The sequence below is a fragment of the Carcharodon carcharias genome, chromosome 2 (assembly GCF_017639515.1).
Source record: "Carcharodon carcharias isolate sCarCar2 chromosome 2, sCarCar2.pri, whole genome shotgun sequence".
Lineage (NCBI taxonomy): Eukaryota > Metazoa > Chordata > Chondrichthyes > Lamniformes > Lamnidae > Carcharodon > Carcharodon carcharias.
The window spans coordinates 234,191,006-234,217,280 of record NC_054468.1 but is presented as its reverse complement, the minus strand read 5'-3'; the positions used below and the strand labels follow the sequence as shown (position 1 = coordinate 234,217,280).

Below are 26,275 nucleotides of genomic sequence, written 5' to 3'. Positions count from 1 at the left end.
AACTGGCCAGACAGGGGGCAGCCCTGACGTACCCCTCTCCCAAAGCGAAGGGGCGCCGTCAGGGACCCGTTAACCTTCACTAGACACTCCGCGGCAGTGTACAGAAGTCGGATCCGGGCGACAAAATGCGTCCCGAACCCGAAAGCTCGCAGAGTTCCGAGTAAGTATTCGTGATCCACCCTGTCGAACGCCTTCTCCTGATCGAGAGACAGGAAGGCGCTCGACAGACCAGCCCTCTGGGAATGGTGGATGATGTCCCGGACCAGATGGATGTTATCATAAATGGTTCGGTCCGGGACGGTGTAGGACTGGTCAGGGTGGATCATGTGGTCCAGCACGGTGCCGAGCCGAGAAGACATGGCTCGGGCGAAGATTTTGTAGTCCGTGCTGAGGAGGGAGACCGGGCGCCAGTTTTTAAGAAGGCGGAGATCCCCCTTCTTCGGTAGCAGGGCAATCACGGCCCTGCGCCACGAAAGGGGCATCTCCCCGGTAGCAATGCTCTCCCCCAGGACCCCCGCGAAGTCGCTCCCCAAGACGTCCCAGAACACCCTGAAGAACTCCACGGTCAGCCCGTCTAGTCCCGGGGTTTTGCCCCTAGAAAGACCGTCGAGTGCGCCGGTCAGCTCCCCCAGACTTATAGGGGAGTCGAGCTTTCCGGCGCACTCCGGGCCGACCTGCGGCAGGTCCTCCCACAAAACTCTGCAAGCTTCCTCACTGGACGGATCCGGAGAGAAAAGGGCAGTGTAGTAATCTCGGGCAATGGCCCTGATGCCCTCCGGATCCGAGACAAGTGATCCGTCGTCGGCCAGCAGTGTAAAGAGCTGCTTACGGACCCCGTGCCTTTTTTCCAGTGAGTAGAAGAAGGGAGAGCCACGGTCCATCTCCTTAAGGAAACAGATCCGCGACCTCACGAACGCGCCCCGAGACCCGACCAGTTGCAGGTCCCGCAGCGCGCCCTTCTTCTCATCGTACACCGACCGCAGGGCCGGGTCCGCGTCGGGCTGACGGAGACGTGCCTCCAGGTCGAGCACCTCCTTCTCCAACTCCTCGACCCTGGATTTGCGTCTCTTTGTCGACCCCTTCGCGTACTCTTGACAGAAAACTCGGACGTGAGTCTTGCCCACGTCCCACCATAGCCTCAAGGAGGGGAAGCCTCCCCGCTTCCTTCTCCAGCCGGCCCAGAAGCGACGGAACGAGTCCAGGAACCGCTGGTCTTCCAACAACAGGTTATTAAAATGCCAGTACGCGGACCCCGTCCGAGCGCAGAACGAAGTGAGCTCCGCCCACACCAGACGGTGGTCCGTGCACGGAACCTGCTGTATAGAAGCAGCCGGAACGCAGGACACGTACGCCTTCGAAACGTAAAGGCGGTCGAGTCTGGACGCTCCGACTCCAGGTGACACAAAGGTGAACACGCTGGAGTCAGGATGGAGATTTCGCCAGACGTCCACTAAGTCGAAGGACCTGACCAGGTCCCGCAACTTACTCACACCTCGCGTGCAGTGCGGGGTACCGTGATGGTCCTGGACCCCGAGGGTGCAATTGAAATCCCCCCCGAGGACGATGCACTCGCCAGCGTCGATGGAGCCGAGATGAGTGGACACTTCTTCAAAGAAGCTCGCTTGCTGCTGCATGCCCAGGGGAGCGTACACATTCACAAAGTGAAGCACCGCCCCCCCCAGACGCACAGTCAGGTGCAGCAACCGGCCTGGCACTGGCTCCTTGACCCCCAAGATCTCCGGCTGAAAATGCGGGGCCAACAAGATAGCCACCCCGCCAGAATTGGAGGCTAGGTGACTCATGTAGACCCCCCCTCGCCACTCCAGGAGCCACGTGGCTTCGTCTCCCGGAACGGTATGGGTTTCTTGCAGGAAGCACAACGCGTACTTCCCGTCCCTGAGGACCGAGAAGTTCTGGAACCTGCGCTGTGCGGCCCTGCTGCCGCGGATGTTGAGGCTGGCTATAGTCGTCTTCATTGTCAAAGGTACATCAAACCTTCACCTTAAGTCATTAAAAAGAAGAAGAGGACTTTTTAGTCCTTCCTCTCCTTCAGGAGCCCAGCGAGAAACGTTTGGACCCTCCGCCGCGCGTTCCTATCCAACTCAGGAGACTTGAGAGCCTCGCGAGTGGACCAGAACACCAGCGGAAAAGAATGCCACCGGTCCAAGGCCAACTGAACCCTGTCTCGGCGACCGCGATGACTCGCCAAAAAGTCCCGGAGTTCCCTTGGGGGGATGAGGGGGGAGTCAGTGGAGGGCACCAGGGGATCCACCGCCTCGCTTGAGAGCGACTCAGCGTAATCTCCAGCGCTCACCACGGACACCCCGTCCTCCTCCAGGTCGTCGCCTCCAGCTTCCGACCCCTCCCCCGCATTGAGTACGGGGGCTGAGTCGGAGCTGCCAGCTGGCCCCACCTGTACCTCGATCCCACCCCCAGGATCAAGGCCAGAGGGGTCCTCTCTGGTCTCCTCTAAACGTTTTGGGTCAGAGGGCAGCGGCAGTTCTGATGCCCGCTCTCCTCCCGGCACCGGGTCGTCCGGGGAGCTCAGGACAAGCTCCTGACCTAAAACTAGGACGCCCGGTGCTAAGGTTTGGGAGGGAGCGGGAAGGCCTTCCTTTTCGCCGCCACCCAATGACCCGTTGACATTTTTTAAATTTTGAAAGTTGCAGTCCCCCGATGAGCCAGAAGGTACCTCGGGGGTATCGAGGGTCTCTGAGTCGGGCACCACCTCAAGGGAGGTGCCTTCAGTGACCCCCGAGGGGCCCTGTTCAGGGGACTGCAGCAGGTTGACAGGGGTAATAGTGGTGGGAGTCGGTGCAGGGGTTTTGAGTTCCCCCAGAGGACAGGGCGAGATTTTACTTGGTGGAGACGCCACCACCTCTTCATCGGGGGAAGGGACACACCCAACTTCTTCAGTTTGGGCATCACCCACCTCCTCCTCCGAAGCGTGACGTCTCTTCCGGGTCAGGCTGGGGGCTAGGGAGACCTCCATTTCCGAGGCCCCCTCCTCCTTGTCCAGCCCTCCCGGACACTCCACCCTCTGGGTTTTGGGTGTTAGATACCCCGGCTCGGGGTCCCGCGTCCCTTCCCCGCCGGCCCCGGGAGCACGCGCAGGGACGACGCCGGGCCCAGCACTCGGCGCCTTAGCACCCACGGGCCCGGGAGCACACGCGGACACGACGCCGGGGCCGGATGTTGTCTTTTCCCCCGAGCCGGTGCTTGCAGGTGTTTGGGGGTTTTGGGGCGTTTCAGGGGCCGCCTCCAGGTTGCGGGTCTTCCTCTGCGCCTTCTTACGGCGTGGGGGCTCTCCCCCCGCCTCACCGGCAGCCGAGATGGCAGTGGCCGCCGGCGTCGCTTCCCCTTGCGGGGAGGGAGATGGAGTGGTGGCGGGGGGAGGAGGGGCGGTGCCAGCCATGGCCACTTGGGTGGGGCTCGTAGCCTTGGAGGCGGGGCAGTTCTTCCTCACGTGCCCTGCCTCCTTACAAGCATGGCACCGCACGCCCTCCACGGTCCAGAAGACCCGATAGGCGGTCCCCTCAAAATTGATAACGAAGGCCCCCTCCAGGCACTCCTCCTGGGCCAAGCGGACAAATACCTGGCGCCGGAAGGAGTACACATGGCGGAGGGCCGAGTCTTTGAGGCCGAGCGGGATTGGTGCAACCCCCGACCTGACCTCCCCCAATTTATTAAGGTGGGGGAGGAGGAGCTCACTGGATAGAAAAGGCGGGATGTTCGAAATAATAATTCTCTGGGCGGTGGCCTCAAGGGGGTCCACCGCCAGAAAAGTCCCGCCCACAGTGAGTCCTTTTTGCAGGGCGAGGTGCACCGCCCGCTCGGACCTCAAGAAGAATATGGCCTTCCCATACATTTTAGAGGCCGCGACAATGGCTGAGGGGCCGACGACCCCAGCCATAGCCTTTACGCAGGCCTCTATTGTCATTTCAGGGTGAGCATAGCTCTTTACCCCAAGGGCCCTGGTCAGGAGGCGGAAAGGTGACAGGGCAGCGGGAGCAGCTGGAGCCGCAGAAGCAACCACCCCCGCATAAGTTTTCTTTTTTTGAGGCCCTGCCACCGGTGACAAAACCGCCTCCACATTAGCCCTCGAGGGCCCGGCCACAGGTGATGGTGAATTGGCCTTAGGGCCAGAGCCACGCCCACCCCGGGAAGGATTGGCCATTTTGTTTTTTTCTTTTTATTTTTTTTTAGAAATATAGGGAGGAAAGGGGGTGGGGGAGAGAGGTAGAAACAACCTCCCCTCTTTTAGGCAGGAGAGGAGAGGAGGGAGAGGAGTAAAAGACAGGGAGGCACAGGAGGGAAAGAGGTAAATGTCCAGGTGGGTGTCCTCGATGGTGGATGGACGGTGGGTGGGGGCCTGATGTTCTTCAGGCAGGGGGAGGCGATGTCTTCACCAGCTATTGCTGGCCTTACTGGGAAAAGGGCTGGGTTGGGGGGAGGGGTGGCAGAAAGATGGTTTCAGCACACACACACACCCTCCCGCTCTTCCTTCCCCAACTCCTCTGGCAGTCTTCTTGCCTCCCCCTACAAAAACACAGTCCTTAATTGCCCCCACCTTAAACAAAAATACACAGTTCAGACACCCACCTAGGATGTTGTTTTCCAACTCAGTCCTGGCCTCCTGGCCTTCCTGTCCTGTAGCAACAGTAGCAACTGTTCTCTTCTCTCCCTCTCTCTCCTTTAGCAGCACAGGGGCAAGGCAGCAGCAGCAGCACTGGAGGAGCAGCAGCAGCAGCACACAGCAGAAGCAACAACCCCAAAGGCAGCAGCAGAAACAGTTGAAACACTGAGGAGCAGCAACACCAACACCACACACCTTCTCTCCTCAGTATCAGGAAACCAACTGAATCCACAATTACCTCCTAAAATTTACCTTGAGGTTATTTGCCAAGTAGCCTGCATTGTTTCATAGTTTGCCATTGTGAAATTTGAACTCTTGATCTGGGGGTTACAAACCCAGTACCATAACCACTTGGCTATTGAGGCCAAGCCCACATACATGTTTCCATCTGTTCCTATTCAGATGAAGTTACATTGTTTCATAGTTTGCCCATTGTGAGAATTGGACTCTTGATCTTGGGGTTACAAACCCAGTACCATAACCACTTGAATCTGAAGTGATGGTGACACACATTTCAGTGGTTACAAAGCTGTTTATACTGTACCTGCTTCTGTTCATTCTCAGCTTCTCAGCATCTACACACGTCTGGAATAACCCCATGAGTACTTACTGTCCCTCTGCAATGTGGATTTGGGAATGTCTCCGCAGTGCATCACATTCCTTAAGCTCACATTCTCAATACTTAAGGCATTTGAATTTTTAAAAAATATTTCATGGGAAATGGGTGTCACTGGCTAAGCCAGCATTTGCTTCCTATCCCTAATTGCCCTTTGCGAAGGTGGTGATGAGTCACTTTCTTGAACACACATACCATGTGGTGTAGGTATACCCGCAGTGCTGTTCGGGAGTTCTAGGATTTTGACCCAAAATGTCCCAAAGTTAAGACTGATTGTCAGAAGTCTCTGCTGCTTCTCCTGCCCTTTCTCTGAACCCACAGCTCTATCTAGTTTCTCTCTTATCTCCCCTCACATCCTTTCTAAACTTAGCTTGTCCGTGACACCACCTGCTGCTCCCTCGTTCTTATTCCTTCTAAGCTACTGACTACTTATCTTCCCTTCTTGGCCCCCATGCTAAGATAGGGAATGGTTCCCTTGCCTCAGATACTGTATCCCCTCACTTTCAAATCTACCATTATAACCTCTCGCCTCAAAGAAAATCCTGAGTCCTTCTGTCCTTGCAAATTACAAACCCATTTCCAACTTCCTTTTCCTTTCCAAAGTTCTTGAATGTGCTGTTGCCTTCCAAAGCCACGTCCATCATTCCTGCATTTCCATGTTTGAATTGATGTGTGGGTCACCGGATTCACGTTTTCAGGTCTCTGGTTTCGACCTTGAACCCACTTGTGGAGAATGACAGGTGGCTGTTGTCTCTAGAATCTTCACAATTTGATGGCTAGCAAGGAGACCTTACTGAACCCTGTATGACCATCGCACCATGTCAGAGTCAGGCTATTGTTGATTTTTGGGACCTGCATGGGCCCCAGCTATGCCTGTCACTTTATAGGGTATGTGGAACATTCCTTGTTCCAGTCCTACTCCGGCCCCCTTCTACAACTCTTTCTCCAGTATATCGATGATTGCTTTGGTGCTGCTTCATGTTCTCGTCTGGACCTGGAAAAATTTATTAATTTTGCTTCCAATTTCCACCCCTCCATCATTTTCACATGGTCCATCTCTGACACTTCCCTTCCCTTCCTTGACCTCTCTGTCTCAATCTCTGGTGATAGACTGTCCACCAATATCCATTACAAACCTATTGACACAGCTACCTCGACTACAGCTCCTCACACCCGCTTCCTGTAAGGACTCCATCCCATTCTCTCAGTTCCTTCACCTCCGTCGCATCTGTTCTGATGATGCCACTTTCAAAAACAGTTCCTCTGACATGTCCTCCTTTTTCCTTATCCGAGGTTTTCCACCCATGGTGGTTGACAGCTCCCTCAACCGTGTCCGGCCCATCTCCCGTGCATCTGCCCTCACACCTTCTCCTCCCTCCCAGAAACATGATAGGGTCCCCCTTGTCCTCACTTATCACCCCACCAGCCTCCGCATTCAAAGGATCATTCTCCGCCATTTCTGCCAACTCCAACATGATGCCACCACCAAACACATCTTCCCTTCACCCCCCCCCCCCCCGGCGGCATACCACAGGGATCGTTCCCTCCGGGACACCCTGGTCCACTCCTCCATCACCCCCTACACCTCAAACCCTCCCACGGCACCTTCCCATGCAACCGCAGAAGGTGCAACCCCTGCCCCTTTACTTCCCCTCTCCTCACCGTCCAAGGGCCCAAACACTCCTTTCAAATGTTCAAGTTTCACTTCCCTCAATTTTGTCTACTGCATTCGTTGCTCCCAATGCGGTTTCCTCTACATTGGAGAGACCAAATGCAGACTGGGTGACCACTTTGCAGAACACCTTCGGTCTGTCCCCAAGCGTTACCCAGACCTCCCTGTCGCTTGCCATTTCAACACTCCACACTGCTCTCATGCCCACATGTCTGTCCTTGGCCTGCTGCATTGTTCCAGTGAAGCTCAACGCAAACTGGAGGAACAGCACCTCATCTTCCGACTAGGCACTTTACAGCCTTCCGGACTGAATACTGAGTTCAACAACTTTAGATTATGAACTCTCTCCTCCATCCCCACCCCCTTTCCGATTGCCCCCATTTTTTTTGTCCAATAATTTATATAGATTTTTCTTTTCCCACCTATTTCCATTATTTTTAAATGTATTTCCATCCATTGTTTTATCTCTACCTTTTAGCCTTTTTCGGTTCCTTCCCCCTACCCCACCCCCACTAGGTCTATCTGTACCTTGCTCGTCCTGCTTTCTACCTTTAATTAGCACATTCCTTAGATAATATCACCACCTTCAACACCTCTTTGTCCTTTTGTCTGTGACATCTTTTGGTTATCTCCACCTATCACTGGCCCTCTATCCAGATCTACTTGTCCCACCCTCGCCTTAAACCAGCTTATATTTTACCTCTCTTCTATTTTTCCTTAGTTCTGTTGAAGAGTCATACGGACTCGAAACGTTAACTGTGTTCCTCTCCGTAGATGCTGCCAGACCTGCTGAGTTTTTCCCAAATATTTTTGTTTTTGTTTTGGATTTCCGGCATCCACAGTTTTTTGCTTTTGCCTTATTGTTGATTTTATGCCTGGCTTTTTTTGTTGCTAAGTAAATTTGGTTGGTTCTCATTTACAGCTCTCTAGAGACCACCTGACCTCACTGTCTGAGACAGGAATACAATGGGGTCATTTTACACTGTTCCTTAATCTGATTCTGAACAACTCTCTATTCATTAAGCCAAACTCCAGCAAGGCCATAGTGTACTCTTCCAAGGACCTTATCAGGATTCCAGAAAGATCAACTTGTTTGAGCTGAAATTGCTCTCTCTCGTGAGAGAGAGAGACTTTCGGCTTATACAGTGATTATACTTATAGAGTCATTATACGTTAATATGTAAATGAAAACCCACTCTTTCGAATATGATTATTGATTATATTGATTCATTAATTAAAACTCAATCAATGTTCATTACTTTTATGATCTGTTTCATGACTAGCCAGTAGTTAATACAATAATTTGATTAATTCATGTATTGCTGAAAAAAGAAACATACTATCAAAGCTTTTCGCTTTGTACTCATCAGGAACAGAAGCAAGAATTCCACATTTCAAAGAGAACAATAATTATACTGCATAAGAAAAGGAATGCTGATTGGTTGGCAAATGGACTTTGGTTGAGGCATTAGCCATGGAGAATGCCCCAGGGAATAGCTATTCCCAAAGCTTTTGTTTAAATTCAAAAAAGGCAGGTCAACTCTGATTTTCGAGTTGTTGCAATAGGGAATGCACTGGGGAACAGTTATCCCTCATGCTTTTGTTTAATTGAAAAGATGCAGTTCCCAGGCTTATTATTTCTGTTTGCAGAGGACAAGACCCTGCATGTGAATATATGTAGCTTTTAGCAGGTATAAGTGAGATACATTGTGAGCTCAACAGCTGATGGCTTCCTTGACCTTATTAGAGTGAATAATGTATAAATATGGGCAAGCTGAACTAAAATATTACTACCTTGAGCCTACGTATACTCCTACCTGACTCACATTATGTCCTTTCAGCCATTACCTTGTACCAGCTGACCTACAACGGCACCCATTCTGGTAACGCCTCAATTAAAATTTAAGATGTAATATTTTAAAATTCTCATTCTCTCTTTTCCCAATACCTGTAACCTCCCCCAGCCCTCTTAGGTCTCTGTGTTGCTTCAATTTTGACCTCTTATACATTGATCTTCCTTTTGGCCTACCTTTGCCACATACTCTGTAATTTCCTCTCTACCTCCCTCTGCTCATTCAAAACTTTCCTTAAAATCCACATTGTTGACCAAATTATTGGTTGTTCCCGATCCTGAAATATCCTCATGTTGATTATGTCTCTGTGAAGATCCCGGAGAATGTTACTCCACATTGGAGCTGCCATTGAAATGCAAGTTATTGCTTATTTTGAGTGCAGTAATGTTAATCCAAATTGATTCTGTTTTCCATGGTTTCTTTATGTAGCTGTTGGGTGATACACGTTTTGAGAATATTGAAAAGATCAAGACCATTGGGAGTTCATACATGGCAGTGTCTGGACTGACCTCAGACCAGCAGGTATTCCTGCACCTACATGTTAAAGCTTTTGTAGTACTTATCTGGTAAAATGCATGTATGATGACACATGTGAGATAACACACTCCTTGTAGCAATTGTAGCATATCAGCCCAGAATTTGCTGAAAAGCTGTGCCAGGGTAGAGGCACATTTACAGCCATAATTGTAGTCCTAGAAACTGACACCATTACAAACATCACACCATTATCACCTGGGACTATGTCACCATCGCTGAGAACAGTTTGATAGGTATTATAGTCTTAAAACCATTTAAAATCAATGACTATTACAGATTTGGTGCATTCAAACCATTCCTCAATCTAGCTGAAGAACTCTGGTGCTGGAGAGCCAGCAGCGGCTTGATTTAAAGACAAGGGTGGTTTAATTTCCCAGGGTTTGGGAATCTGTGCCGAGAATGACATGGGGTACACAGGGTCTTGTCCATTGACCCAAATTTTCATGTGATGAACATGGTTAGGAAGCATCCTAAGCACAAAGCTGTTGATTAGAGTCGCTGAATCCATTGTGAGATATATTCACCTCTCTTGACTCTTTGCATCCGAGATGAACCTTGACACAGACAGTGATTTTAAAAGGAAGGCAATTACTGGTCACCTGCCTCAAGGCACAGATTAGAGATAACTGAAATTAAAAGATGTACAGATTAATATTTTATGTTATCATGCCCTGGTTAAACCAGGATCCTCCTAAAATTCCGTGGATTCTGGACCAATATGTTGAGGAACCAACTAGACAACAGGTCATCCTCGACTGGGTATTGGATAATGAGAAAGGAATAATTGGCAGTCTCGTTGTGTGAGGCCCCTTGGGGATGAGCGACCATAATATGATAGAATTCTTCATCAAGATGGACAGTGACGTAGTTGATTCTAGGGTCCTGAATCTTAATAATGGAAACTACGATGGTATGAGGTGCGAGTTGGCTATGAGGGATTGGGAAACATTACTAAAAGGGATGACGGTGGATAGGCAATGGCAAACATTCAAAGAGTAAATGAGTGAACTGCAACAATTGTTTATTCCTGTCTGGCACAAAAGTAAAACAGGAAAGGTGGCCAAACCATGGCTTACAAGGGAAATTAGAGATAGCATTAGGTCTAAGGAAGAGGCATACAAATTGGCCAGAAGAAACAACAGACCTGAGGGTTGGGAGCACTTTAGAATTCAGCAAAGGAGGACCAAGGGATTGATTAAGAAGGGGAAAATAGAGTACGAGAGTAAGCTTGTGGGGAACATAAAAACTGACTGTAAAAGTTTCTATAGGTATGTGAAGAGAAAAAGATTGGTGAAGACAAATGTAGGTCCCTTACAGTCAGAAACAGGGGAATTTATAATGGGTAACAAAGAAATGGCTGACCAACTAAATACATACTTTGGTTCTGTCTTCACAAAGGAGGACACAAATAACATACCAGAAATGTTGTGGAACACAGGGATTAGTGAGAGGGAGGAACTGAAAGAAATCAATATTAGTATGGAAATGGTATTGGGGAAATTGATGGGATTGAAGGCCGATTAATCCCCAGGGCCTGATAAATTACATCCTGGAGTACTTACAGAAGTGGCCCTATAAATATGCATTGGTGGTCATCTTCTGAGATTCTATAGACTCTGGAACAGTTCCTACAGATTGGAGGGTAGCTAATGTAACCCCGCTATTTAAAAAGGGAGGCAGAGGGAAAACAGGGAATTATAGACCAGTCAGCCGGGCGTTGGTAGTGGGGAAAATTCTAGACTCTATTATAAAAGATTTAACAGCTGTGCACATGGAAAACAGTGGCAGAATCGGACACAGTCAGCATGGATTTATGAAAGGGAAATCATGCTTGACAAATCTACTGGAATTTTTTGAGGATGTAACTAGTAGAGTTGATGAGGGGGAGCCAGTGGATGTGGTTTATCTGGACTTTCAGAAGGCTTTTGACAAAGTCCCATAATAGAGATTAGCGTGTAAAATGAAAGCACATGGGGTTGGGGGTAGCGTATTGAGATGGATAGAAAACTGGCTGGCAGACAGGAAACAAAGGGCTGAATTTTGCCTTTGGTGAGCAGGGGGCGGGGCCTGCTCTCTGATATGTAAAATGACGTGGGATGATGTCGGAAGTCATCCAGCCTCATTTAAATTTTCAGGAAGGAGGGGGTGCAGCAAAATCAGCTGCGGGCCCGCCAATCTGTCAATGGCCAATTGAGGCCACTGAGAGGATCATTAAAACAATTAACGGACCTGCCCATCCAACCTTAAGGTTGTCGGGTTCGCCAGGAGCCCCGGCGGGAACTAGAGAAAACATGGAACCTCATCCAGCGGTGGGATGGAGTTTCATATAAGGATTTAAGAAGTTGAATAAAGTTTTAGTGTAAATTATGAACATGTCTCATCTCGTGTGACATTGTCACATGAGGGGCACATATTAAGGATTTTCTTTTCTATTTTCAATGTTTTTAGAGCTGTCAGTGATCACCCTGAGGCAGCACTTAGCCTCAGGGAGATGTGCGCATGCGCGATAAAGCGCACTCACGCATTTGGGGAATCCCGCCCACACAGGGAGTGCATAGCGCTTCCTGCCGGACATCACGCTGGGTGGGCCTTAATTGGCCCGCCCATGTAAAATGGCAGCGGGGCCCGTTTCTCCGGCGGGGATCGGCTCCCCGTCCACCGGAGATTGGGTCAGGCCCGCCCAACAGGCAGAGAATTCTGCTCAAAGAGTAGGAATAAATGGGACTTTTTCCAAATGGCAGGCAGGGACTAGTGGGGTACCGCAGGGATCGGTGCTGGGACCCCAGCTATTCACAATATATATTAATGATTTAGATGAGGGAACTAAATGTAATATCTCCAAGTTTGCAGATGACACAAAGCTGGGTGGGAGGGTGAGCTGTGAGGAGGATGCAGAGGTGCTTCAGTGTGATTTGGACAAGCTGAGTGAGTGGGCAAATGCATGGCAGATGCAGTATAATGTGGATAAATGTGAGGTTATCCACTTTAGTAGCAAAAACAAGAAGGCAGATTATTATCTGAAATGCCTATAAATTGAGAGAGGGGAATGTGCAACGAGACCCGGGTGTCCTTGTACACCAGTCACTGAAGGTAAGCATGCAGGTGCAGCAGGCAGTAAAGAAGGCAAATGGTATGTTGGCCTTCATAGCGAGAGGATTCGAGTACAGGAACAGGGATGTCTTGCTGCAATTGTACAGGGCCTTGGTGAGACCACACCTGGAATATTGTGTGCAGTTTTGGTCTCCTTATCTGAGGAAGGATGTTCTTGCTATAGAGGGAGTGCAGCAAAGGTTTACCCGACTGATTCCTGGGATGGTGGCACTGACATATGAGGAGAGATTGAGTCGGTTAGGATTATATTTTGCTGGAGTTCAGAAGAATGAGGGGGGATCTCATAGAAACCTATAAAATTCTAACAGGACTAGACAGGGTAGATGCAGGAAGGATGTTCCTGATGGTGGGGGAGTCCAGAACCAGAGGTCACAGTCTGAGGATACGGGGTAGACCATTTAGGACTGAGATGAGGAGAAATTTCTTCACCCAGAGAGTGGTGAGCCTGTGGAATTCGCTACCACAGAAAGTAGTTGAGGCCAAAACATTGTATGTTTTCAAGGAGGAGTTAGATATAGCTCTTGGGGCGAAAGGGATCAAAGGTTATGAAAGCGGGGGAAAGCAGGAGCAGGCTATTGAGTTGGATGATCAGCCATGATCATAATGAATGGCAGAGCATGCTCAAAGGGCCGAATGGCCTACTCTTGCTCCTATTTTCTATGTTTGTATGTTTCTATGTTTGGAAGGTGCTGTCAAAGGAGCATTGGTGAATTCCTGCAGTGCATCTTGTAGATGGTACACACTGCTGTTTCTGCGCATTGGTGGTGGATGGAGTGAATGTTGAAGGTGTCAGATGTGTTGTTACTCAATGGGCTGCTTTGTCCTGGACAGTGTTGAGCTTCTTGAATGGTTTTGAAGCTGCACTCACCCAGGCAAGTGGAGAGTATTCCATCACACTCCTGGCTTGTGCCTTGTAGATGGTGGTCAGGCTTTAGGGAGTCATGAGGTGAATTAGACTCTGCAGAATTCCTAGCCTCTGATATGCTGTTGTCGCCACAGTATTTATAATATTTGGTCATGTTCAGTTTCTGGTTAATGGTAACCCCCAGGTTATTGATTGTGGGGGAATTCAGGGGTAATGCCATTGAATGTCAAAGGGAGATAGTTAGATTTTATCTTGTTGGAGATGGCCATTGCCTGACACTTGTTACTTGCAACTTATCAGCCCAAGCCTGGATATTGTCTGGGTCTTGCTGCATTTGGACATGGGCTGCTTCAGTAACTGAGGAGCCGCTAGTGGTGCTGAACATTGTGTAATCATCAGCAAACATCCCCACTTCTGACCTTATGATGGAGGGAAGGTCATTGATGAAGCAGCTAAAGATGGTTGGGCCTAAGACACTACCCTGAGGAACTCCTGCAGTGATGTCTTGGAGCTGAGATGACTGACCTCCAACAACCACAACCATCTTCCTTTGTGCTAGGTATGACTCCAACCAGTTTTCCCACTGATTCCCATTGACTCCAGTTTTGCTAGGGCTCCTTGATGTCACACTCAGTCAAATGCTGCCTTGATGTCAAGTACAGGCACTCTCACCTCACCTCAAGTTCAGCTCTTTTGTCCATGTTTGAACCAAGGCTGTAATGAGGTCAGGAGCTGAGTGGCTCTGGCGAAACCCAAACTGAGCATTAGTGAACAGGTTATTGCTAAGCAATAGCCGCTGTATAGCGTTGTTGATGCCCCTTTCCATCACTTTGCTCTTGATTGAGAGTAGACCGATGGGGTGGTAATTGGCCGGATTGGATTTGTCCTGCTTTTTATGTCCAGGACATACCTGGACAATTTTCCACATAGCCGGGTAAATGCCAATGTTGTGGCTATACTAGAACAGCTTGGCTAAAGTTGCATCTAGTTCTGGACACAAGTCTTCAGTACTATTGCTGGAATATTGTCAGGGCCCATAGCCTTTGCAGTATCCAGTGCCTTCAGCTGTTTCTTGATATCACGTGGAGTGAATCAAATTGGCTGAAAACTGTTGTCTGTGAATCTGGGGACCTCTGGAGGAGGCCCAGATGGATTAACCACTCGGCACTTCTGTCTGAAGATGGCTGCAATTCTTTTACCTTATCTTTTGCACTGATGTGCTGGGCTCCCCCATCACTGAGGTTGGGGATATTTGTGGATCCTCCTCCTCCAGTGAGTTGTTTAATTATCTACCACTGGATGTGGCAGGACTACAGAGCTTAGATCTATCCCTTTGGTTGTAGGATCACTTAGCTCTGTCTATTGCTTGCTTCTTTCACTGTTTAGCACACAAGCAGTCCTGTGTTATAGCTTCACCATGTTGACACCTCATTTTTAGGTATGCCTGGTGCTGCTCCTGACATGCCCTCCTGCACTCTTCATTGAACCAGGGTTGATCCCCTGGCTTGATGGTAATGGTAGAGTGGGAGATATGCCGGGCCATGAGGTTACAGATTGTGGTTGAGTACAATTCTGCTGCTGCCGATGGCCCACAGCACCTCAAGGATGCCCAGTCTTGAGTTGTTAGATCTATTCTGAATCTATCCCATTTAGCACGGTGATAGTGCCACACAACACGATGGAGCATATCCTCAATGTGGAGATCGGACTTTGCCTCCACAAGGATTGTGTGGTGGTCACTCCTACTGATGCTGTCATGGACAGATGTAGCTGTGATGGTAGATTAGTGAGGATGAGGTCAAGTAGGTTTTTCCCTCTTGTTGACTTCCTCACAAACTGCACAGAATTAATCTAGCAGCTATGTCCTTTAGAACTCGGTCAGTAGTGGTGCTACCGAGCCACTCTTGGTGATGGATATTGAAGTCTCCCACCAAAGTGCATTCTGTGCCCTAGCCACTCTCAGTTGTCTTCCACATGGAGGAACACTGTTTCATCAGCTGAGGGAGTAATATGTGGTAATCAGCAGGAGGTTTTCTTGCTCATATTTGACCTGAAGCCATGGGATCCGGAGTTGATATTGAGGACTCCAAGGGCAAGTTCATTCCAACTTTATACCACTGTGCCACCACCTCACGTGTGCCTGTCAGTGGGACAAGACATACCCAGGGGTGGTGATGGTGATTTCTGGGACATTATCTGTGAGCTATGATTCCATGTCAGGCTGTTGCTCTGTGGTCAGCTCTCAAAATTTGGCACAAGCACCCAGATGTTAATGAGGAGAACTTTGCTGGACCGACAGGGCTGCATTTGCCGTTATTGTTTGCGGTGCCTGGCTCGATGCCACATGATCTGTTCAGTTTCATTCTTTTTTGTAGGCTTTGTAGTGGTTTGATAGAACTGAGTGACATATTAGGCCATTTCAGAGAGCATTTAAGAGTCAACCACATCTCTGTGGGTCTGAAATCGCTTCTAGGCTCGCACAGGTGAGAAAGGCAGATTTCCTTTGCTAAAAGACACTAGTGAACCAGATGGATTTTTATGACAATCGTCAATGGCTTCATGGCCACTGTTACTGAGATTAGCTTTTTTTAAAATTCTAGATTTTTTATTAACTGAATTTAAGTATTGCGGGTAAAAGAGACATGCTGTCAAAGCTTTACCTCTTGCACTCATCAGTACAGTTCACAAGATTATCAATAGTAACAACAATTTAAACTGCATAAGAAGAGAGTGCTGATTGGTTAGCAAGTGGACTCTGACCGGTTGAGGCTTTGCCATGGAGATAGCACCAGGGATCAGTTAACTGCCAAAAATTTGTTCAAATTCAAACCAGGCAGGTTGACACTGGTCAAGGCTTGACATGGGGAATGAACCAGTGAATGGCTGTCCCCCAAACTTTTCTTTAATTGAAGAAGGCATAATTTATTGATCTGGTCTTTCTGTCTGTAAAGGACAGGGCCCTGTGTATGAATATACGTAGCCTCTAGCATACATAATAACTCACATTGCAAGCCTGACTGATAATCTTAAATTGGTTTCCAGTGTAATTCTTAGCACAATCAAGATTGTTTAGCAAGTTTTGTCCAATCACGAAATCACATCTAATGTTGGACACTGTTGAATTTTGCAAGCACCGTCTGGTTGGGTATGGTCATTACTTTGCCTATTGTGAACAGCCGAAGGAATGTGTTGTTTGATACGATCCACCAGTCATTGGGACATCCTGCCTACAGACCTGGCATCACACTGACACTGAAATTCGTATATCACATTGAGTATTGCTGAAAAAAGAGACACGTCTAAGCTTTTTGTCTTGCACTTGTCAGGACACTCGCAATAATACCAATATAAGGGGAAATACTTAAAACATACATCGAAACTAGGAGCAGGAATAGGCCATTCGGCCCTTTGAGCATGCTCTGCCATTCATTATGATCATGGCTGATCATCCAACTCAATAGCCTGCTCCCGCTTTCTCCCCATACCCTTTGACCCCTTTCACCCCAAGAGCTATATCTAACTCCTTTGTGAAAACATACAATGTTTTGGCCTCAACTACTTTCTGTGGTAGCGAATTCCACAGGCTCACCACTCTCTGGGTGAAGAAATTTCTCCTCATCTCGGTCCTAAATGGTCTACCCCATATCCTCAGACTGTGACCCCTGGTTCTGGACTCCCCCACCATCGGGAACATCCTTCCTGCATCTACCCTGTCTAGTCCTGTTAGAATTTTATAGGTTTCTATGAGATCCCCCCTCATTCTTCTGAACTCCAGCGAATATAATCCTAACCGACTCAATCTCTCCTTATATGTCAGTCCCGCCATCCCAGGAATCAGTCTGGTAAACTGGCTGCACTCCCTCTATTAGCAAGTACATCCTTCCACAGAGAAGGAGACAAAACCGCACACAATATTCCAGGTGTGGTCTCACCAAGTCCCTGTACAATTGCAGCAAGACATCCCTGTTCCTGTATTCGAATCCTCTCGCTATGAAGGCCAACATACCATTTGCCTTCTTTACCACCTGCTGCACCTGCATGCTTACCTTCAGCGACTGGTGTACAAGGACACCCAGGCCTCGTTGCACATTCCCCTCTCTCAGTTTATAGCCATTTAGGTAATCTGCCTTCCTGTTTTTGCTACCAAAGTGGATAATCTCACATTTATCCACATTATACTGCATCTGCCATGCATTTGCCCACTCACTCAGCTTGTCCAAATCACACTGAAATATTGGTATTCTTGCGAGTATCCTGATGAGTGCAAGAGGAAAAGCTTTGACATGTCTCTTTTTTCAGCAATACTCAAGTTCTATACTATCAAATGACTATTTATTTATCACATTACTCATCTGTGTGAATGCAGAGTGTTTTTTTGTCTTGCCAGCAACATCCTGTTAGTGGTGAAAACCACTTGTGTTGCTATCGCATAGTTACAGCGTGAAACAACTAGCTTCACCTGTTGCTCAAATTTTTGAGATACCTTGCCCTTCCAGGGTAATCTGAGGTAGACTGGGCACTTTTCAGGGCTGAAAGTGGCGGTCTTAGGGTCCATTCATGAGTTTGCGTGATATACAGTGTGAAATGATCTGACCAGGGTCACCATTATCCTGCAGGATGTCTTTGATGTGCCCTATTTCAGCCTCAGGCTTGTCCGGTGATCAATTGTCTTGGTCCCTATTTACGAGGCTGCTGATATAGTCTGTAAGACCATAAGATATAGGAGCAGAAGTAGGCCATTCAGCCCATCGAGTCTGCTCCGCCATTCAATGAGATCATGGCTGATCTGATAATCCTCAACTCCACCTTCCTGCCTTTTCCCCATAGCCCTTGATTCCCTTTCTGATTAAAAATCTGTCTATCTCAGCCTTGAATATACTTAACAACCCAGCCTCTACAGCCCTCTGCGGTAAAGAATTCCACAGATTCACTACCCTCTGAGAGAAGATTTGATAGAGGGTTTCAACATTCTGAGGAGATTGAATAAAGTAAACAGGGTAAAGCTATTTCCACTGGTAAATAAGGCAGTAATAAGAAAGCAGCACATTTCAGATTATACAAACAAAAACTGCGGATGCTGGAAATCCAAAATAAAAACAGAATTACCTGGAAAAACTCAGCAGGTCTGGCAGCATCGGCGGAGAAAAAAAGAGTTGACGTTTCGAGTCCTTATGTGGAAGGGTCATGAGGACTCAAAACGTCAACTCTTTTCTTCTCCGCCGATGCTGCCAGACCTGCTGAGTTTTTCCAGGTAATTACATTTCAGATTATCCCCAGCAAAGAAAGGAAGAGGTAGGAGAATGTTTGAAAGAGATTTTTCTGATGAAAAGGGTTGTCAGGACATTCCTACCAGAAATAAGTTGGGGAGCAGAATCAATGGAAGCTTTTAAAAGAGAAGATAAATGTATCTAAAGGAAAATAGGGAATGAGAAGAGGGCTGAGGTTGGCATTGGGAAGAACTTTTTCAGAGAGGGGACACAGGGATGAAGGGGGATGGGGTAGAAAAAGGGACTGAGGGGAGAATTCTCCCAGAGAGAGAGGGTACAGTATCTGTTGGCCTCTTTCTGTGCTTTACAATTCCCTGATTCTACTTCTGGTGATAACTCTGGATTTCACTTTCATAGTACATGGAAAATCTGTGTTTTTGATGAGTTGAAGGAAGGTTTAGATTTCCTGGATCTTTTCCCTCTCCCACCTCGGCCCCTTCTTCCTATTGACCCAACCCAAACATTCACATTTTGCTGATGACTTCACTCTGCATTCACCCACTTCTTTCAGATCATATGGTCTCAGTGTTTACGGCCCCTCGTACTCTGAGTGCAATAAGTAATTGCTGCTTCATCATTTCTAAACGCTTGAATTGATTCTATTTCAGGCAAAAGCAGGGAATGTGTGTGTGTCAGCAAAGCCCCTAAAGGAACGAATCATCAGACACACTAAAAAGCTGGTCATTGATCCTTTAAATTGCTCCTTGTTCCTATGGGGATGTGGCTCTGTGCTTCCCACAGCAAAACAACTGAGCTCAGTAACTCTCCACATCAGGAACTCCGGGAGCAAATCATGCCCGACATTCCAGGGAATTCCACATTGCTGTGCTGAGTTGTGGCATCATCACTGCGCCCGTGTGAGAAAGGAATAACACTGAGGTTTTGTTTCAGGATTCTGATAGTGATGATGATGAGTGGGCACATCTCTGTAACCTGGCAGACTTTGCACTCTCTCTGGAGAATACCATGGAAGAAATTCACAAACATTCCCTCATCAACTTTAAACTCCGGGTTGGTAAGTCTCTATACAGGGTGTGTGAGGCCAGATAGAGAAAAAGAGGAAAGATTCATTATGGGTAGATTGCAGAGTAGAGGGATTTAAGGATCAGTATAAAAAAAAATGGGAAATGAGATACATGGACCTGTATAATAAGAACAATTTGTATTTATACTCCGACAACAACAAATTATATTTATACAGTACCTTTAACGTAGCACAATGCACTAAGGTACTTCACAGGACCAAGCCACAGAACAACATCATAGGATAGGTGACCAAATGCTTGGTCAAAGAAGTAAGTTCTTAATGAGGAGAGAAAGGTAGAGAAGTTTAGGGAGGGATTAAAATAGGGAATTTACAAGAGGGAAATATTAGGGGAATGCTGAGATCTCTGAGGTTTCTAGAACTGGAGGAGGTTTCAGAGATGGAGGGATTTGAAAACAAGGATGAGGATTTCAATTTAGGAATTTTTGGACTAGAAGCTAATGTATGTCAGTGAGCACAGGAGTGGTATGTGGGTGGGACTTGGTGCATTTTGGATAAAGGCAACTGAATCCTTCGATGAGTCAAGTTTATGGAGGGCACAAAGTTGAAGGCCAGCCTGGGGACTGTTGGAATAGTTGAGTCCAGAAGTAACAAAGGCATGGATGCAAGTCTCAGCAGCAAATGGGCTGAGGTAGGGATGGAGTTAAGGACATCCTCGAAACCAGAGAGAAACTTGGAGTCGGAGGGAAGGGGTCCAGTTGTCGTGGTCCATGGGGTTACCAACCATATAAGAAGAACTAAGAAAGTGATCCTGCTAGGGGAGTATGAGCAGTTTGGGACTAAATTAAAACAAAGAACCAAAAAGGTAATAATCTCTGGATTACTACCAGAGACACAAACAAATTATCATAAGGTAAATAAGATCAGACATTTGAATGTGTGACTAAAAGATTGATGTTGGAGAATGAGTTTTGATTCATGGGGCACTGACACCAGTACTGGGGAAAGAGGGAGCTGTTTAGCTGGGACAGGCTTCATCTGAACCACGATGGGATCAGGGTCCCACAACTAGGGCTGTAGAGAAGGCTTTAAAGTAAATTGTGGGGGTGGGGGAGAGTTCATGTGAGAGGGAGCTTAGAAAGTTAACAAGAAAGGACAAGGCAATAATGCAAGTTAGTGATATGGGTAATGATAATAGTAGTCTAACAGAAAGGGACAGAGTGTACAAACATTATAGCGTACCAGCAAATAGGATCAGAGTAAGGAAAAATGGCAAAAAGATAGAAGTAATTTATCTGAATGCAAATAATAGTCATAACAAGATGGATGAATTGATAGCACAAATAGAAATAAATGGGTATGAATTGATTGCCATTACAGAGATGTGGTTGCAAAGTGGTCAAGGCTGGAAACTGAATATTCAAGGATATTTGACATTTCTAAAGGGCACAAAGAAAGAAGAATGAGGTGGGGTAGCTCTGTTATTAAAGGATGAAATCAGTAGTGAAATATGATCTTGACTTGGAAGATCAAATTATAGAATCAGTTTGGGTGGAGATAAGAAATAATAAGAAAAAGAGGTCACTGGTGGGAATAGTTTATAGGTCCCCTAATATTAGCTATATTGTAGGACAGAGTATACATCAAGAAATAATGGTGCCTTATCAGAAAGCAACTGCAATAATGATGGATGATTTTAATCATGATATTGGACAAATTAAATTTGCAAAAGTAACCTTGAGGATGAGTTCATAGAGTGTACTTGGAGCAATTTCTTAGAACATTGCATTCTGGAACCAGCCAGGGATGGGTCATTTTAGACTTGTTAATGTATATTAAGACAGGATTAATTGGTTATCTTATAGTACAGGATGCTCTAGGCAAGAGTGACCATAACATGATGGAATTTCACATTCAGTTTGAGGATGAGAAACTTAGGTCTTAAACTTACATAAAGATAATTACAAAGGTACGGAGACTGAGTTGGCTACAGTGGACTGGGTAAGTAGGTTAAAAGGGAAGCTGGTAGAGGGTGGCAGACATTTAAGGAAATATTTTGTAGCTTTTAACAAAGATATATTCCATTGAGAAAGAAAAACTATGAGAAGGATGTGTCATCAGTGGCTAAGAAAGTTGAGGATAGTATCAGATTGAAAAAAAAGGCATTCAATGCTCTGAAGATTACTGGTAGGCCAGAAAATTTGGACAATATTAGAAACCAACAGAAGATAACTGAAAAAATAAAGAAAGAGAGATTAGAATATGAGGGTAAGCTATTAGGAAATGTAAAAACAGACAGTAAAAAAGAGTAGCTAAAGTAAACATTGGTCCATTAAAGGGTGAAACTGGGGGATTAATAAAGGGAAGCAAGGAATTGGCAGAGACTGTGAACAAGTATTTTGTACCTGTCTTCACAGTAGGTGACACAGAAAACACCCCAAGAATAGAAGGAAATCAAGAAGTAAACTGGAGGGTGGGAGGGGGCGTGGGGGTGGAACTTAAAACAATGACCATCACTAGAGAAGACGTTCAAGGAAAACTAATTGGACTAAAGACCTGTGGCCTGCATTGTAGGGACATAGAGGAAGTTGCTGCAGAGATAGTGGATGCATTGATTGTAATCTTCCAAAATTCCCTAGACTCTGGAAAGGTCCCAATGGATTGGAAAACTGCAAATATAGCCCCTCTATTTAAGAAAGGATGGAGACAGAATGTAGGAAGCCATAAGCCATTTAGCCTAACATCTGTCATAGGGAAATCATTATTAAGGGAGTAGCAGCAGGACGTTTAGAAAATCTTAAACAATCAAGCAGAGTCAACATGGTTTTGCAAAAGACAAATTGTGTTTGACAAATTTATTAGAGTTTTTTGAGGATGTACTTAGCAGGGTGGGTAAAGGGAACCTGTAGATGTGGTGTATTTGGATTTCCAAAAGGCGTTCAATAAGGTGTCATATAAAAGGTTACTGCACAAGGTAAGAGCTTGAGGTGTTAGGGGTGATATGTTAGCATTTATAAAGGACTGATTAACTAACAGGACAATAGGGATAAATGGATAAATGAAGCACTTTCAGATTAGCAAACTGTAACTAGCGCAGTGCCTCAGGGATCAATGCTGGGGCCTCAGTTATTTATAATGTATATTAATGACTTAGTTGGAGGGATTGAGAGTAGTGTAGTCGAATTTGCTGATAAAAGGATAGGCAGGAAAGCAAGTTTGAGGAGGATGCAAACAGTCTACAAAGGGATTTAGACAAGTTAAGTGAGTGGGCAGAAATTTGGCAAATGGAGTTTAATGCAGGAAAATGTCAACTTGTCCACTTTTGGTGAGAATATGGCGAGAGACTATGGGCAGAATCTTCTGGTCCCGCTGCAAGTCCATGGACTTCTGGCTGGGGTGTCACCTCATCTGCAGTGGATCCCGCCTGTGACTGGGCTGGAAAATCCTGGCCCATAAAATGCTGCAATACAGAGGGATCTGGGTGCCCTTGTCTATAAATCACATATGGCTCGTGCAGGTATAGGAAGTAAATAAGAAGGCAAATTTTTTTTAAATTCATTCATGGGATATGGGCTTCGCTGGCTGGGCCAGCATTTACTGCCCATCCCTAATTGCCCTTGAGAAGGTGGTGGTGAGCTGCCTTCTTGAACTGCTGCATCTCAGATGGTCATGTTCATTATCCCAGAGAGCAGTGGAGGCTGGGTCATTGAATATATTCAAGGTTGGGTTAGATTTTTGATTGACAAGGTAGTCAAGTTATGGGGGGCAGGCAAGAAAGTGGAGTTAAAGTGACAATCAGATCAGCTATGATCTCCAAGCATAGATCCACCTACATCACCTACCCCTCCACCCCACACGGAAGGAAGGCCACTAGTTAGATGATAGAGAGCTGACGAGCATTGGGGTTTTTTTTAGAGTTTAGCAGATACCATCAGCTTCTTTAAAAAAGCAGTGTTAACGCCATGAGATGTGTGAGTGTCACCATCCTCCTCACTGCAGCTTGAAGCACTGACACCTGCTGTATAAGTACTGCAGAGAACAATCCAGAAGCTTTGTCCTAAGGACTAGAATTTCTTTGATTTCTCCAAGGTTAAAGGCTTCAACATGCTGCAGACAGTCTGTGACATTTCACCCACCCTGGTTCCCTAACTTCCAAACCTAAAATTACTTAGCATCTGTTAATGATTCCAGATCATAGAGATTCCCCTCTCCCTCCATCTCCTCTGTCCTCTCTTCTTCTCTCCTACTCCCCACCTACTCCCACCCCTCTCCAGAACAATGTAGGCCCAGATTTGGCTGTGAGTTAGTTGCTGAGAGAGGTTGGTGAGTGTCAGCTGACAACTGCCCTTTTTGCCTTTGCCAGGGTTCACACAAGGACCTGCTATTTCTGGGGTTATTGGAGCTAAGAAGCCACAATTCGACATCTGGGGTCCAACAGTGAATCTTGCCAGCCGCATGGACAGCACTGGCGTCAGTGGCAAGGTACAAGTGCCAAAGGAAACCTGCCAGATTCTTGAGGCTCGGGGCTTTGCTTTCCAGTACAGGGGTCCAGTCTATGTCAAGGGTGTATCTGAGACGTTTGGTGAAGTCGACACGTATTTCCTGGAAGGAAGAATCACGCAGGTGATGAAGCACAGGTGGATGAGGAGGCAGAGTGCCCAGCATTCCTTCTCTGTCATCCTGTCTGGCCTATCACAGAAAAAGGTGCCAATGAAATTCTCTCTATGAGTGGATAAGATGATGCAATGTACTGATTGAACAAATGGTCCAAGTGCCTTGGACTGCTTGGGCTTTTCAGCTGGAAGGGAGCTGCCTCCAAATTTAATTAGTTTCAAAATGTCAGAGACAAAATAATGTTGTGAATTTATAGAGGAAAGACAATGTAAATGGTTATATATAGCTGGACTGGACTGTGATTAAATGGTATGGTGTGAGACCAGGCTGTGAATGGACAATATAGTCCTGGGATCAACAATTTTGTCATGGTACAAAGTACAATCAGTGGGTAAAGGCTGAGTACAACATCCTCTGAAAAGCTGTGAGGTTTCCCCTGACATGTGCTGAATGAGCTGGTTCCAGCTGGCTTCTGAGCTGGGCTGGATGAGGTGGGGATCCTCTGCTTGGTGCTGCAGTGATGAATATGCAGAGACATCTGATGGTACAAACTGATGGGAACACTGGCTGAGGACAGAAATTGCCAGAGCAGTGATGGACTGGAATCACTGTGTCGCTGTCTCACACCATGGACACAGATAGACTGCTGGGTGAAGTGCTGGAGGAGCAGGCATCAAATGAACCGCAACATAGCACAGACTGGAATCTCCACTAGAGCAGCAAATGGAATTGGGAACTTGAAGGGAGAAAATTAGAAGACAAATCTGAGAAGAACAAAAGATCTTGCGATTTTATACATGTTAACAAACTATAGCTGTAGCCATAGTTAGAGTATCAATGTCATACCAATCACATTTGTGCCATAGTTATACCACATTTATACAATATACAAAAGACTAAGAATTGAGCTGATGAGTATTTTGTAAAGACAAGGGTTGGGCTGGGGATTGGTACAGAGGGAGTGATAACTGTGTTGAAGATGGTTACATAGAGCATTTACATTGGAAAGAATCGATAAAGGACTCTTGAATATTAAATCTAGCTTTAAAGAAATTGGATAACCTTGTGCTCAAATCATTTCACTGCAGCATTCCCATTCCTCCAGTTATTCATTCCCATACCCAGAATTCCTATATCCTGGGCCTTAGAGAGTTGAAGGTACGGCCATCAATGGTGGAGTGATTAAATTTGGGAGGACATCCCAAAGGCCATGTGGTCAGATTTGGAGATCACAGAGTTGTTGGGCTGAAGGAGGTTTTTATTTTTATTCACATGACATGGGCTTCGCTGGCTGGGCTAACAATAACTGCCCATCCCTAATTGCCCTTGAGAAGGTGGTGGTGAGCTGCCTTCTTGAACCGCTGCAGTCCATATGGTGTCGGTACACCCATAGTGCTGTTAGGGAGGGAGTTCCAGGATCTTGACCCAACGACGGTGAAGGAACGGTGATATATTTCCAAGTCAGGATGGTGAGTGACTTGGAGGGGAACTTCCAATTGGTGGTGTTCCCATCTATCTGCTGCCCTTTTCCTTCTAGATGGGGGAGGTCACAGCTTTGAAAATTGCTGTCAAAGGAGCCTTGGTCAGTGGAGGGAGTGAATGTTTGTGGATGGGGTGCCAATCAAGCGGGGCTGCTTTGTCCTGGATGGTGTCAAGCTTCTTGAGTTTTGTGGGAGTTGCACTTTTCCAGGCAAGTGGAGAGTATTCCATCACACTCCTGACTTGTGCCTTGTAGATGGTGGACAGGCTTTGGGGAGTCAGGAGGTGAGTTCTTCTCCACAGAATTCCCAGCCTCTGACCTGCTCTTGTAGCCACAGTATTTATATGGCTAGTCCAGTTCAGTTTCTGGTCAATGGTAACCCCCAGGATGTTAATAGTGGAGGATTCAGCAATGCTAATGCCATTGACTGTCAAGGGGCGATGGTTAGAACCTCTCTAGTTGGAGATGGTCATTGCCTGGCCCTTGTGTGGCACAAACATTACTTGCCACTTGTCAGCCCAAGCCTGGATATTGTCCAGGTCTTGCTGCATTTGGACACAGACTGCTTCAGTATCTGAGGAGTCATGAATGGTGCTGGATATTGTGCAATCATCAGTGAACATCTCCACTTATGACCTG

At 46.8% G+C, this 26,275-nt stretch overlaps 1 protein-coding gene across 1 annotated transcript in view; it reads left to right on the top strand.

Moving 5' to 3' along the window:
• The window catches only part of LOC121288982 (adenylate cyclase type 8-like), a 217,233-nt gene extending 192,028 nt beyond the window's left edge, over nucleotides 1–25,205 (top strand). The window contains exons 16-18 of the mRNA XM_041207846.1: nucleotides 9,207–9,299; nucleotides 19,449–19,572; nucleotides 23,906–25,205. Of these exons, the coding sequence (XP_041063780.1) occupies nucleotides 9,207–9,299; nucleotides 19,449–19,572; nucleotides 23,906–24,270 (582 nt within the window). The 3' untranslated portion in view covers nucleotides 24,271–25,205. The remainder of the gene's footprint in view (nucleotides 1–9,206; nucleotides 9,300–19,448; nucleotides 19,573–23,905) is intronic.
• Nucleotides 25,206–26,275: the final 1,070 nt, after the last annotated feature.